Source organism: Vipera berus (genome assembly GCF_964194415.1).
Source record: "Vipera berus genome assembly, chromosome: 2".
NCBI lineage: Eukaryota > Metazoa > Chordata > Lepidosauria > Squamata > Viperidae > Vipera > Vipera berus.
This window is the reverse complement of record NC_138203.1, coordinates 32665347-32681300: the sequence shown is the minus strand read 5'-3', so window position 1 is coordinate 32681300 and position 15954 is coordinate 32665347. Positions and strand designations below refer to the sequence as shown.

At 40.8% G+C, this 15954-nt stretch overlaps 1 protein-coding gene across 1 annotated transcript in view; it reads right to left on the bottom strand.

Annotated features, from left to right (window-relative positions):
* Positions 1-4985, bottom strand: part of TBCA (tubulin folding cofactor A) — a 35915-nt gene extending 30930 nt beyond the window's left edge. Inside the window, exon 1 of the mRNA XM_081316557.1 lies at positions 4819-4985. Coding sequence (XP_081172683.1) covers positions 4819-4871 — 53 coding nt within the window. The 5' untranslated portion in view covers positions 4872-4985. The remainder of the gene's footprint in view (positions 1-4818) is intronic.
* Positions 4986-15954: the final 10969 nt, after the last annotated feature.

Here is a 15954-nt window from a genome sequence, read left to right as displayed (position 1 = left end):
TATCTCCAGTGAAAATGCATGAGTATGGTTGGTTGTGGTCAGTTATAAGAAATATGAGAGTAATATACTCAGCCATATGCTGTGCAACCTATCATCATTCATGGGAGAAAGCTGATCCAATAGATGACCACAAGGAATTTATTTTATGTCTCACCTTTTTCCTATGGTGATTAACAAAAATTAACAGATAAAAACAAAACAGAAAAAGCTAAAGATAAAATTAACACAAATTTTGGTTAATTAACAATTAGAAACTTGTCAAAAGAGGAATATCTTTAGATTTTCTAAATGTTTAGAAAGTGGGGGAGAGAGTGTATTCCTATACATAAAGTCCTCTGCTATGACCCAGAAATATGGACCTTTGATAGCAGTCATTTCAAAATAACCTTTCAGGAGATTTAACAGCCAGTTAGACTGTAAACTGACTGATTAAAAATCAATATTACGGTAACTTAAATTGCACCTGATAAGCAATAGGCCACTAATGCAAGTATTTCAATACAATCATCATGATTCCTGCATTCTCACACAAGCTATAGTCTAGTTGTTATATTTTGTACCAAATGCAACCTCCAAAAGTAGCATTATAAAGAGCAAATTCAGGAACAGTTGGGGGTTAAAAAGCACCCCAGCTAATGAAACTACTCTTTAATGGATACCACAATCAGAATATGAATGCTGACAAACATCATCTTTAGATTACTGGATTTAACCTTTCCAGGCAATTATCAAACCTATTTAACAGATTGACTGCTGTACTGCTCCTTATTTTGCAGAAGTAAGAAAGCAAAGTGTTGTCAATATGACTACGCTCAGCACTTTCAGACAGCTACTGAAGAATATTGGGTCACTATAGTTGAACAGCCTTTGTTTCAAATACTTGATCTTCACCACCTACTAAGCATAACTTGACAAAGTCATTGGGAGTTAGTTGTATACAAACTAGGAAGCAGCACTAATCATTTGGAAGGATATCACACTGAATGATACTGAAACCTACAATAGGTCCAAGAGAACACTCATAGTAACATTCCAATTTGCAGCATGGAGCATTTACCAAGCCAATCAAATCAGTTGCAGTATTACATGCTAGTGGAAAATTCACTGAAATATGTGCAGATAATCTGCATCATTTAGATGTGATGCAAATCTATTGGTCTTGCAAAGCTATTATCTTTTTCAGAAATCAAATTGGCTTAGAGGTACACTACACTCCAGTTCCCAAGGAAGGGTTTCTTCAGCACAATCTTATTAGCAATGCATATTTTGAAAGTGATTTGGGAAAAATGCCTCAAGCCTTATGCAAACACAGCACATTTCTACTACATGTACCCTTAAGTCACACCATTTTACCTAGTCTTCTGGCCCAGCAAAGATTTGTTTAACTACTTATCATGATGGTATATAGATCAAGAAGTTATGGAGGAATGGAAATTTTATTCCCCCATTATAAAATCTAGGGAATACAACTGGGAAAATAAAAATTCTTTCAAAGACCTGTCTCAGCAACTAGTCACAGCCATTACCTACAGTCAGAAAAGTACCACATACATTTTTACAAAATTCTGTTAAGATCCACAGACTGAAGAAACAGAAATAAAACAATTCAAGCAATGCAACTTTTAAGATGCTATCAGATATGAGGTTGATTGGGTTTTTTGGGGGGGGGCAAGAAGGAATTTCTTACTAGAATAATGGTAAATGGAGAAGATTAAGAAATATCTGTGAGTGTGTTTGATTTAAAGAAAACAAGATCAGGCAAATTTACAATAAAACATTTGCGTGTTTTATGTGTGTATGCACATGTGTGCAAAACATCACTAAAGCAGTGAAGCAGAGAAATTCCTGTTGTGAGGGCCTTTCCAGATCGCCATATTATTTAAGTGCATGAAGAGCCATATCACTTATCCATCAGTCAAGACAAATGTTTCATTCTGTATACAGACACAGAAAACCTATGAGAACTCTTGAAGTCTAGAAGGCAGCTTAGGTATGTACATACAAACTAAGTATGGATTTTGAAATGTATAAATCATAAATAAAATAAGCAAACAATTTAAAATATAGGAAGTCCTTACTTACTGACCACAACAACTTCACTGCTAAGCAACAAAGATGAAAGGGGAAACTTCATGTGACTTTGCAGTTATATCAACTTCATTTAAGTGAATTTAAGTGAAACAGCCATGCTCACTGAATTTAATATTACATGATTGCAACTTGTGACTTCCTGAGGGCTTCACCACTGACTTTCAAAAGCCAGCTGTGAAGGTCATAAATGGCAATCATGTGACTCTGGAGTGCTGTACCTGTCATAAGTGTGCACCCATTACCAAGAGTTTGAAACACGACCATGGGACCACTGCAACTTTGAGGACCAGTCATAGATCTCCTTTTTCAGCACCACTGTAATTTTGAACATTCACTGAGCAAGAGGTAAGTGAACACTAAGTTTTACATTGATAACAAAAAATGATCAAGTTACTTACTATCCGTTTTGTTAGTATTTAGCAAATGAAGTAGTGTTTTTATCTGAAAGGAAGATGTTCTAAATTTAAGATACTCTACCGATTTCCACAGGATCAGAAAGAAAAAATATTGTAAATTCAAAAGTTCTATTCACTGCCCAGCTTGTCAAACTAGCATTGCCAATTCCAGCTGAAACAGGTCCTAGACATTTCCCCCAGATGTGTCATTTGCCTGCATAAATACATCAGTCAGAAACCATGCTCCAAAAAGGGGGTCAGAAGAAAAAAAGAGTTAATAGGTGTTGATTAAAATTAATTGCCTGTAAAATAAGATATGTCATTTGTAAAACTAATTGATTCTCATCTGCATATGGCATTCATTCTCACACACAAAAATACATAACTGCACGTGGACATTTCCCTTCACCCCAACAGAAAGAGCCAATAAGGAAAGAACTCCAGGATGAAGCTGTGATGAGAGGAATAACTGCTGTCCTTGAAAGGGAAAATAAGGAAACAAAATTTTCTGGAGGGACAAAAGGAAGGAAAAAGAACCTGTGCGTTTGTACATACATCCACCTAATAAGCAGCCTCACCCAAGCAGTGGGTTGTCTTCAGACTTACCAAGACATCTAGCTTTTCAGCAGCAATATATGTAGTCCTTTGCATCTCATGCTTATACTTTTATTTTGAAAAGTTTCTAGTTATATCAAGGAATGTTAAGAAGAACCTCTGTGCTCTCAGATATTATTAAGGATTGAATATTTTTGTTGTGCTGAAATAAGTAAGTTTATAGTATATGTCTCTCAGGAAAGTGCATTACAGAAACTGGACAAAAAAATTTTCTTCCCCATGACATGTTAAGCCTACAAAACTGCAACATTTTGCTGCAAACCAAATTTTAATTCATTAACTGATCATTAAGCCATTTCATAACCTGCTGTAATATTAAGACTACCATTACAAAAACCTGTGAATTCATGACAATACTGTGTTACTTAACTGTAACCCCATTTCTCTCCGACCCATCCCCACCCAACCCAGAACACACAATTACACAAGTGATCTGCAAGTAGCCTTAAGAAGATTCTGGATAGAGGTCAAACAGCCTAAACTGAAAGAAAACAGAACTGGATATAGATTAGCAAATGCTCAATCAGCATCTTTTACTCTTCACAAAAATGGGCATGAAGTAAATACATAAAAATTACTTTATCATATTTGTATGTCACATGTTCTCAGCAAAGCTAACTCTTGCTATCTTAAAATGATTTCCCACTCTACCAGCTCAAGTAGATGTCTTTGCTACTGCATGAGATCTACAAAAGTGAATATTACATGTTTGTATGCACAATATCCACACAGTACATTTCATATGTAGAGGTGCTACTCTAAGCAATAAAATTATTATTACATTACATGTGTCTTGGACATAAACTTGAAGCCAGTTCATTTACAGCTGGAAATATGTTTTGACCGTTATACACATTTAAATGATCATGGAATACCAGTTAGCTGTAAGCAAAAATCAAGAAAAAGTGTGGATTACAACTGACATTTGTGAATCAAGCAACTTTAGTGGTTGTACTCCAATCATCATTAGTAACTGTGGCAAAGAATCTGGAATATACACTAAATACAGGTATTAAGTAGAAAAAGCATTCTGGATCAGCTAGCTAAGATACACTGGCGTAACATTTCCTCCATATAAAGATAGCACAATCAGTGGGTGAAAATGATAGTTCAGTATATCCAGACAGTTATAGGTTAGGGAAAAGAAAATACGTATTTAAGGTGTCCGTAATCACAAAACTGTTGTCTACAAAACAGTATATGAACAGGCACATAACCGCTTATTCTCTCGCTGCTAAGTAGAGCCTCCCTAGTTGCCAATGAAAAGAGGTCCTGGCTTTGGGGTAAAAGGTGGAAGGGGGAAAAAACTAAATTTGCTTAGCGAACAAACCTAGAAATGGGAGCGGCAAGGTTCAATTTCACACTCGGCCACCGACCGATCATCTCTTAATTTAACCTTCCTCACAGGACTGCTGCACGCAGGGAAAGTGTTCCTCTTGAGTCAAAAACAACCCGGCAACCTCGGCTCTTTTATGACTCGTGGACTTCAACTCCCAGAATTCCTGAGCCAGCTATGCTGGCTCAGGAATTCTGGGAGTTGAAGTCCACGAGTCATAAAAGAGCCGAGGTTGCCGACCAAGTTGATGCTTCCTCTTCCAGCCAACGCGCCGACCGACGGCAGTTGAATTGCGGCCCTGCGAGTTTCATTCTCCTTCTGGAAACAGCAACTCACCTCTCCCCTCCCCCCCGTACAAGGCCCTACTCGTCAGATACTCACCGTTTCACTACGCCTGTTTTTATTTTGATCTGTCTGACGCGAGGGTCGGCCATGGGGAGACTGGGACGGTAAGCAAAAACGGCCGGCAGCGACGGAACGAAATGCTGACACAAAACAGGTAACGAGAGAAACCCCACGACCAACAGCCCAACACCATTCAAAGGGTAAAGCGCATGCGCGAGATAAACGTATGCGCTAGAATTAACTCCGCCTTTCAGTGGACTGTACCACTGAAGAAGGGAGGGGGAGAATTTAAAGGCAGGGGTAGGAAATGATGCATCATCTTTGGGAAATAAACTTCTTCCCCTTGGAGCTTTTCTACTGTGAATCTCGTTCTGCTCAAATGAAAAAGAAACGACTCTCTCGCCGAAGAGCGGTTTGATGTTGTTAGGTCCCAAATCTTACCCCACTACGGTATTAATAGATCGCCTTAGAGAAAACAAAAGTCGTCATACTAAACCGTTGATTGCTGAATCATGGTTTGTTAGTCATGCTTCAGTGATGGAATTCATTAAACATCAACCTAAAGTTAAAAGCAGGCTCTTAAATGCACATACATAAATATAATTATTTAATTTTGGCAATAACAATAACTCAAGAATTGCAAGCAGTGGATTTAGAACTGTCTTGTTCATAAAAGCTGTCTCTTGCATTTTTTTCACTTGAAAATCCTGATAATTGTAAATGGAGGATGAGTATCAAAATTCCACCAGTTCCTTGTATGAGACAGTTAGTGTAACTATAGCATAACAGCACAATTTTATAATATCTAGTCTGATGTAAGTATACTTTTGATTCTGTGAAGTGGGATTCAAAATAAGCTTTAGAATATAATACTACAGTCCAGAATATTTAATCTTGGCAACCAAGGGGTTGTATTCCTTATTTTTCCTCCCAGTTTGGTCATGATTTATATTTATGGACAAAGCTTTTTGTCTAACCCTACCAAGCTATGCTGCAGCAGCCTTAGGTTTCCCTGCCTTTCCATACAAGGGCCAATCCTGTTTAGCTTTGTCAGTTTAACCAAGATCAATTAAACAAGTTAGAAAGCACGTAAAAATGCAAGTAGAAAAATAGGGACCACTACTGTAATGTAGTGGGTCTGACGCAAGGAAGAGACGCCAGCCGGAGTACGTGTTCAGCTCTTTATTGGTGGGGTAGCGTACTGAGGAACAAGGGTTACCTGGCCTCCTTAAATACCTAGCCAGGTAGGTGTCCAGCCAATGGGGTTGGCCCTAGATTTCCCGCCGAAACTGAGGTTCCTGTCAAAACCGTCCAGGCCAACGCCCCCTAGTGGCTGTTGCCATGCAGATACCTGCACTGGCACTGGATACATAACACCCCTCCCCCCTTAGAGAAGAACCACATGACAGCTGTAGAACCAACATTACAACTATATACATACTATGTACAATGTGTACTGATACATATGCAGCTGTTGGGTGGTCATTTGCACACATAGTCCGCTAAGTATTCCGGTGCCCTGTGGGGCCTGGTGGACCATCTGGGTGTGGCTTGGCCCTGGACTTGGACAGTGGGCTTGTGATGCCTTTGTTCTGGGTTGAGCAGGGTTGGTTGCAGGAGGCCATCCTCCTCTAGCTCTGGTTCCGAGTCGTTTTCGGTTGGACTGACCTCCCCTGGGGTGTGGCTGTCCTGTTGGCCATGGGTGGTGTACTTAGGGACCCTTCCTCTGAGCTGGTCAATATGTCGCCTTATGTGTCGATCCCTCTCCACCCCCACGATGTAGGAGAGAGGCCCAGTTTTCTCAACCACAGTCCCCGGAATCCATGGATGCCCTGCCCCGTAGTTCCTTGCCCAAACCAGGTCCCCCACGTTGAGAACCCTGTGTGATGATGCTGATGATGAGGGCCTATCCGTCTCTGCTGCCACTCGGTCAGGGTGCAAACGGTCAAGCTTGGTGATGAGGTGCCGTCCCCATCGTAGTTCTGCTGGGCTCTTTCCGGTGGCAACGCATGGTGTAGTGTGTGGGGCAAGCAGAAATTTCACCAGTCTGTGGTGCCAATCCCCTCTAATGATGCGCCGGAGTGCATCCTTGGTCGTCCTTACCATCCGTTCAGCTTACCCGTTAGTCAATGGGTGGAAGGGCGCGGAGGTGGCATGTCTAATCCAATTCGCCTTCAAGAACGCCTGGAAATCATTAGCAGTAAACTGAGGCCCGTTATCAGACACAATTACGTCGGGGAGGCTGTGTGTGGCAAAGAGGGCTCTGAGCACCTGGATTGTCCTTGCTGAGGTCACTTGGAGTGGCTGTCCACTATGACTAAGAACAGTTGGCCCTGGAACGGCCCCGCATAGTCGATGTGAATGCGGGACCAGTGTGTGTGTGTGGCTTCCCACCTGTGTACTGGGGCGTGAGGCATTTCTGGCCTAGATCTCTGGCATGTGTAACAGGCCTTGACCCGTTCCTCAATATCCTTGTCCAGCCCTGGCCACCAGAGGTAGCTTCTGGCCAGTGCCTTCATCCTAACCACCCCCGGATGTCCCTCATGTAAGAATTCCAATACCCTGCCCCGGACTGCTGTGGGGATGATGACCCAGCTTCCCCAAAGGAGACAACCCCGGTGCATGGAGAGCTCATGTTGCCTGGTGAAATAGGCCTGGAACTCAGGCCCCGGGGACTTGTCCTGCCATCCCGTGCAAACCCATGAGTGTACCCTGCTCATGATGTTGTCAGTGGCTGTGCTGCTTGCAATGTCCTTGGCATGTACTGGGCATTCTGGTAGTTCCTGCAGAACTAGGAACTGTGTTGCTGGTGCCGGGTCTGGTTCAGTGGTGTCAATGGGTAGCCTACTTAGGCCGTCTGCGTGGCCCATCTTCTTCCCTGGCTTGTGCACCAGCTTGCAATTGTAAGCTGCAAGGAAGATGGACCACCGGATCATTCTGGGGGACAGTATTTGGGGGGTCTGCTTGTCTGTTGTGAACAGGCCTAGCAGGGGTTTGTGGTCTGTGTAGACAGTGAACTCCCTGCCATACAGATAATCGTGGAACTTCTTGATTCCTGCCACGATTGCCAGGGCTTCCCTATCTATTTGGGCGTAGTTCCTCTCTGCTCCAGACAGCATCCTGGAATAGTAGGCTATAGGGATTTGAGCCCCATTAGGCTCGAGGTGACTTAGTACCGTGCCCACATCATAAGGCTCTCAACATAGCCAATTCTTAATTTGGTCAGGGCCCCAGTACCTTCGAATGGCGATTCCTCTGGGCGCAGCTCGTGGATCTCTTCTCGGGGGCGGCGGCTACGACAGACCGCGGCTATGTGGCCTGTTTTCTTGCAGGCCCGACACGTGGCCGACCGGAACTTGCAGAGGCTGTGCACGTGGTTTCCGCCACAGCCTGCACATTTCTGCAGATTGTTGTTGCTAATTGGCCTGGGCTTGTCCGGGCGTCCGCCTCGATGGTCGGGGGTCAACTTCCGCCGGAGGAGGTCGATGCTCTGTCCGTCCTCATCATCCTCGGCTGAGGCGACCTGCTGGTGGATGCTGGCTGCCTGGCTGCTGGTTTTGGACTCCTGGACCACCTGGATGGCCCCACATGCCGCTTCGTGGGCCAGGATGGCATCCTGGGCTTTTTGGAGCGAAACCTCCTCCTTTTCTAATAGGCGCTCCTGCAGCCTTGTGTAGGCTGCAAACCAGCCTGTCTCGAAGCCGCTCCTCCAAGTTTGAAAACTTGCAGGCGACGGCGACTTCTCGCAAGGCAGCGATGAACTCGGCCCCGGACTCGTCGGGACGCTGGTCCCTCTTCTCAAACTGGGATCTTGCAGCCAGTTTGGACCTGTGGGGCCGAAAATTGGCGTTCAGCTTTGCGACGAGGTCCCGGTACGAGACAGTATCAATGGCCTCCGGGGCGAACAGGTTGGCGGCGATCTCGAGGAGTGCGGGTCCGCCTATGCAGAGCAGAGCTGCCACTTTTGAGCCATCTTCCAAGATTTGGTTAAATCTCATGTACAACTCGGTGTGCGACAGGTACCGAGCCCATTTCTCCGGGTGGCGGATGTCAAACTCGCGGGTTGCCCGGCTCGTGCCATCATCCCGTCGGTCATTGTGGCGTGTGGTTCCGTTGCTTGCACAGCGGCCTGAGACGGTGTCTCGCGGTGGCCGGTTGCGGTGGCTGGCAGTCGCGTTGGGGAAAAGGAAAAGATTCCTCTTTTCCTTCAGCATGCGGTGCGTTCCCCCAGTGACTTCAGCTCTTCTGTCGGCATTATCCCACCTTCGTCGCCACTGTAATGTAGTGGGTCCGACGCAAGGAAGAGACGCCAGCCGGAGTACGTGTTCAGCTCTTTATTGGGGGGGGTAGCATACTGAGGAACAAGGGTTACCTGGCCTCCTTAAATACCTAGCCAGGTAGGTGTCCAGCCAATGGGGTTGGCCCTAGGTTTCCTGCCGAAACTGAGGTTCCTGCCAAAACTGTCCAGGCCAACGCCCCCTAGTGGCTGTTGCCATGCAGATACCTGCACTGGATACATAACACCTACGGTGGGAAGATAACAGCGTTACGTGCGCCTTTGGCGTCTAGTCATGCCGGCCACATGACGACAGAGACGTCCTCGGACAAGCGCTGGCTCTTCAGCTTTGAAACGGAGATGAGCACCGGCCCCTAGAGTCGGAAACGATTAGCACGCATGTGCGGGGGAACCTTTACCTTTACCTTTTTACAAGAAATTAAATGAATGTTATACTCTCTTATACCTATAGATCTCCAGCATGTTCCCTCAATTTCCTATTTTACTTTTGTTTCTTTTTCAAAATAGATAGAGGCACTTCAAAACTATGGTCTGCAAATATCTTTTTTTTAAAAAACAATGTTTATGGGTCCTGTGCGGATCTGAGGGGCATTTCTGGAAGTATAATTGGATTAGAGGATGGTGCTTGGCATTACAGCATTTCATCTTTAAAAGCAACAAAGCCCATAGGTGCCATGTTGGAGAACAGCATGATATGACAATCAGTGATGGACAAGCTTAATTTCCCTAAAGCAGGAAAACCTTTCATTTTTTTTCTAGGTGGTGGAATGAGAGAAAGAAGGAGTGCGGGAGATTCTCAGATTCCTGCTATGTGCCTCTCAGACACATATAAGGACAATCAGTTGCCATAAGTACAAGTGGCTCCCCAAAGGTGGATTTTGAATGTTTCCCTTTCCACTTTGCTTTAGAAAACTTACAACCCCTTTTTGCCATTAGTTTGTTATGCAATCCCATCAGGTTTCTACAGAACATAGTTTGAAAATTCCTGCCTAAAAGTATATTCATTCTGGCAGCCAGAAAGATTTTAAAAATTATCACAACATTTTTTCTGAAGCAAGTTTTAGTTGAGCTGGAGACAACAGTGCTGAGAACAATTTATTCTGGTTGGACTAAGAAGGCAGTATCTCCTTGTGTGTGATGCAGAATGAAGCAATGCCTTCGTATTCATTCCAGTTAACTATACTATTGAAAACCTACTTACAGCCTGGGAAATTTAGAGCTTGTCTATGAACACAACTCTGGCTTCTTCTATTAAAAAGAACATGTTATGCTCAAAAGCACCTCAAATGCATTACTTGTGATAGGTTGTTGTACAGTCAGGCAGGCCTGGCTTTAACCACAATAAGTTCATAACAGCAACAACAGTCTCTAGACCACCTTTGTTACATACAAAACTAGCATCAGATGAAAAATGAACATGCAATAAAGTCACATATTCTTTGTGGCTTTTTCAACACCATAACCATGACTGTTGTGATAGTCAGTGATAGTCAGAAGTCACACCCCTCTTGACCGGTGCATTTGGAATTTTTATTTTTATTTTGGGGTTAGTATAACAGAGATGAGCATCACCCCCTAGAGTCGGAAATGATTGGACAGGGAAAACGTTCACCTTTAATAGGCTCCACAGCTTGAAACAATTTGGAAACCCTTGATTGACATTATCCAGCTCAGTCTAACTATTTACCTTTTTAATCCTTGGGCAGAGAATTTTCCAGAACCACTGAAAATAACACTGTGGTAATTAGGTCCATCCAATGGTTCCAAAGGAAGAGCCCTTTTGTTATTACTGTACACTTTTAATCCCTTTGTATACACAGTAACAAAACTGGCATACAATTTAGAGATAAGTATATAGAGCAAGAGAAAGACTCTTCAAGAAAACCAAATAAGGCTTGATTTGAGCATATACAAAATAAAACTGAATTCTTCCTCTGCTTCATCTACTTTATATGATACATTTTAAAATTGGAGTGCTTTCTCTTCCTGCCTCCTGGAAGATTTTATCTCACAAAAAATTTCTTCTTTCCTTTTCCAAAGTTAGTTGCTGCTGTCAGAGAAAACACAGAAAAACCTCTTTCCCCTCTATCTGACTTCAGTAGGAATGGGAAGTGAATTGCTTTTGCTTGAAGATTTAGTCAACCTCCAAACTTGTTTTCCATCTTAGAGTTAAAAAGGATTGTTTCTGTTTCTGGATGTGCTCTGTTCTCGGATGTGCTCTGTTCTCATGGGAATCATTAGAAACTAGCACTGTTAGCATTCCTCTTAAAACAGTTTAAACAGTTATTGTGAAGATGTCAGCAATGTGGCTTGTAGGGACAGAATTTCCCTTTATTTACATGAAGTCTTTGTAATGAAATCCACCCTAATTACAGCCTCATTGCTCTAAGATGGCTGAAAAATTTGTTTTGCGAACAATTTGTCCAACAATTTACAATGAATGATTTCATATAACTCCATAAACTATAAATCTTGTTTGCAAGGCACAGTGGCTAGATTCATACAATTTACCAAGCCAATTCTAAAATCACTACTGTGTGGTTTAGCCATAATATTTCACAGGTCTGGTACACCAATGTATTCATTTTCTAGTGAGATCAGGTCTCCTTTAGACATTCTACTAACCACCCAAAAGCTGTTTATGAGTACAAGCTTTGCTGGGTGAACATGTAAACAGGTAATTATTTGGAAAGAGATAATAGAACAAACATTTCCTACAATATCAACACAAATTCTCCTTCCACTGACTCTTACATGTGTTGTAGGAGTACAAAAAAAATACAAGTCAAGAACTAATCAGCACAGGGAAGTAGCTTCTATGTATTAGGGAGAACATCTAAATTTGTTTAAATATGAGGATTTCCCATTTAGTGAGTTAGACAGCACATCTATATTCATTTGTGCCTTCACAGAAAGACTGGTGCTATTTCTATGTGCGGGGTGAAAATATCAACATTATTGTTTCCTAGCTCATTTCCACTTGATAGAGATTCTCAGAACAGGGTGAGGGGTAGCAAAGGAGAATGGAATTTATGTACATGCATTAAAGAGTGAATGCATTCTTTTGTGAATGATTTACTAAAGGGCTTTCCTCACAGATGAAGAGAGATCTGATATAACACCTCTTTGTTCTGACACATTTTGTAATCCTGATGTGCAGTTTTTAATGTATCATGTTACATTAAGTTTAGCCCATGACCGTGTAACATAAATTTCTGTAAAAGGAGAAACATAACATGATGCTGTCTTTAGAAGGCACCCTTTTTCACATTCTTTTTCCCATGAATAGCCAAACTACAAACCAAGGTAACAGACAAAGTGAAGTGAATCACATCCACAAACCAGCCTATTTTTCTTAGATAATTTTGCTCATTCTTATGTAGTCAATTATTTCAGTCAGGTTTCATGTTGCAATGCATGATGAATTTGATGGGCATATTTTGGGATTACTCTTAGTTAGATTTTATTCAGTGCCAACCAAAAGTAACCTAACAGAGATTTAAGATAGTAAAATATACAGAGTTGTTTGCTTCCCAGAGGAAAAATAATAAACATTAGATTTTTCAAAAAAACAATTATGTGTGAAATTCAATGGACACAAATACCATTATACACTCCAAATTGCCATTATAATCTCATTAATAGAAAAGTCAGCATGACAGCAATTTGATAAGCTAATATGACAATGTATCTTTATGCCTTCCTAAATTTCAGAAAAAATATTGAGTACTCTAGCTGATAGATTCTAAATACTTGAATAGGATTTCAAAGTGATTAGAGCAATGTTTCTCAACCTTGGCATCATTAAGATGTGGGGTCTTAACTACTAGAATTTCCCAGCAAACCATGCTGGCTGGGGTATTTTGGAAGTTGAAGTCAATACATCATAAGTTGCTAAGGTTGAGAAACACTAGCTTAAGGAAATGATGAAGCTGGGCATTGAACTGAGGTTTGCCAGGGTATTTACAAGAGGAATCAGCAGTAGTCAGTTATGGATGCCAAAGATGTCAACCACAACACCTAAAGAAAAACCCACTTCAAAAACTGAAAGCTTTCAACTCTGACAAGCTTGCCAATATTATAAGATTTTAGTGTTGCCATGTGATATCTTATGATATTTGATATGAAGGTACTGATATAACATTTTCACAATATTTAACTATTTTGATTTCTTGACCATGGCTATGGTCAAGCTCTTGGCACATGAAAATTCTGCTATTCCCTGTTTAAAAATACAGCATTGGAACAAAGCATTACATGCTTAAGGCTGTGTATCACATTTTGAATATTTCAAGAGCCATTTAGTATCAACCATTTAGTATAGGAGGAGAGGTGTGTTAGTTTTTGGTAGGCAAAAAATCAGAAACCCAGTAGCACCTTTTCAGGCTAACATATTGTATTAAGAGGCATAAGTTCATGGAAATGTGTGCCTGAAATTTGTTAGTCTGAAAAGATGCTCCCAGACTCCTGATTTTCAGTATCAATTAAGGCAGGGTTAAGCTATCCTTTTATTAAAGGCCACATTCCTTAGATCTCCCCCTACATGCCAAGGGGCTAAACAAACAATAGGCTTGTAGCTTCTTCTCTATCTCCCAAACAGCAAATAGATAATTCTTACCAAAGACCTGAACCATCACTTACAGACAGTTTTGGAATTTAGTAAGCTATATAATTTGTAATTTGCCAGGAAGCTGCAAGCTCTTATTCTAAGGCTAAGCACAGAACCAATATGTTTCTGCCTGGTCCTAGAAAAGAGTTATCACAATTTTGATGGAAAGCACAGAAGTATGTTTGTTGCCTAGCAATATCACTATCCTCCCTTCTCTGTTCTGAATTTTACATAGGAAGAGTTTAGCTTCCTTGATTTCTGCCTCTAAAAGGCTTTCTCTGCTCTCCACTCCTCTATTCTCTTGAAACCAGCTGGCCTTTATATCATAAAGAATGTATTATTTACATAAGAGCACAGTCCAGCTTTTTTAGGGTACAGTTTAGTACTGGAGTTACTACCTGGAGCCTTCTAGGATTGTGGTCCTGAGAAAAGCATTAAAACCATTGGAAACCACTACCAAATATAGACTATATTTTGTATTTAAGTATATGCATGCTGTTGACACAGTGTCGTGTGTTCTGATGATACATCAGCATAGTTAACTTTATACTGATATACCAAATCTTGAAAACTTCATATGGTTCTGATGGTTTCCTTAAATGTGATTTGTATGTTTTTGGCTTAATATGTGAATTCAGTTAATTTAGTTAGCAAATTTCATGGGTCTAGCCAGTTGGGCTTCAGAATTAGCAGTAAATGACAAATTGTGTCTTAGAATACTGTATGAACCAGGCTGTGAAATTTTTCAGGTTTAAAAATATCTGACAGAGGGTTTACATAGAAATATAAAAAACTGATAACAGAAAAAGACCTAGAGTTCCATAGAATCTGCCCTTTGAGTTTGTTTTTTTGTTTTCTTTTTAGTTTATTTATTATTTGTATTTATTATTATTACATTTTATTAGTTATTTTATTTTATTTTTTATTTTTGTCAGATGATGGATATGTGTTTATTCCAAGCATATTTAAATTCAGTTACTGATGATTAACCCACTGACCTCCACTGGAAGTTGGTCCAAAGCTTCCACTAGTGACTAGTCTTTCTGTGAAGTAATACTTTCTAACATTTCTTTTAGGTTAATAGAAATAGCATTCACTCAACTTTTAAAATGTTTGTTTTCAAGTAAATTCAATAAGAAAAGCAATTATATCTGTTTTGTATAATGTATTCATGTTACTTATTCTGATGAATATACATAGACACACATCTTGCAACAGTGATTCTGGGCAGCTAATATAGAATTTTACCTCAGAAAGATGATAACCACCACAATATTTTCTGGCTTTGAAGATCATTTCTCATATACATTACAAATAATCCCTTTAGTTCTGAGAGGGATGTTTACCAAATGTTTTACTGAGAAGTTTTGGAAGCACTGAAAATCCTCACGATTCATTTCTGGCTTGATGTCATATTGACTTGTGTAATAGATAGATCTGTTTTTCACTATACTGCATTTTTTCCATGATGTGCCTTCTTTGAAAAACTTAGTTTAGTGTTAGATAAATGAAATCAGTGACAAAACTAATGGGCTGTACTGAGCTTGACTAAATAAAAGGATTACACACACACAAACATACACATACACATTTTAGTATATGATTATGCTGTAGCAAAATTGCAGTAATTTTTCAGTCCAATTATGTAATCAAAATAATCATCACCAAGCAGAGTTGGCATCAAACTGGCTGTGTCTGTGTTGACTCTGTCTGATATTTGCCTATTCAGATGAGGAAAACAATCCACTCAGTTTTCTTAAATAATTGTATATCTAAATACAAAAAATCCATATTGAAACTGGCTGACTGAATATTTACAAATGATCTGCAAGTAGGTATTCTGATTTCTTGAAATTCTTCCTCTGGCAAGATACTTAAAAATCAATAAACGAGAGGGAAGATGGGAGGGAAAAGTCTTAGGCTAGTCACCATGGACACCCCCCCCTTAAATACCTTTTGTGGCCATGGACAACCAAGACTTAACTCAAGATTTAAATCACAACATTTCTTCAAGCCTTTGTGAAACCCCTATGATGACATTGTGCCACCCCCCAGGAGTTCGGAAACCACAGGTTGAGAGCCACTGTCTTAGGCCATTATTGCCCCAAGCTACAATCTCAGAGCGTTAGGAAGATCTGCAGAAATACAAATTAATTTCTATCCAATACAGAAATTGTTAAATAGCAGGTTCTTTGACGCAGGAATGAAGATGCGAACAGAGTACAGGTAACTCATAGTTTATTTTGTGCTCTGACTGTACTGAGGG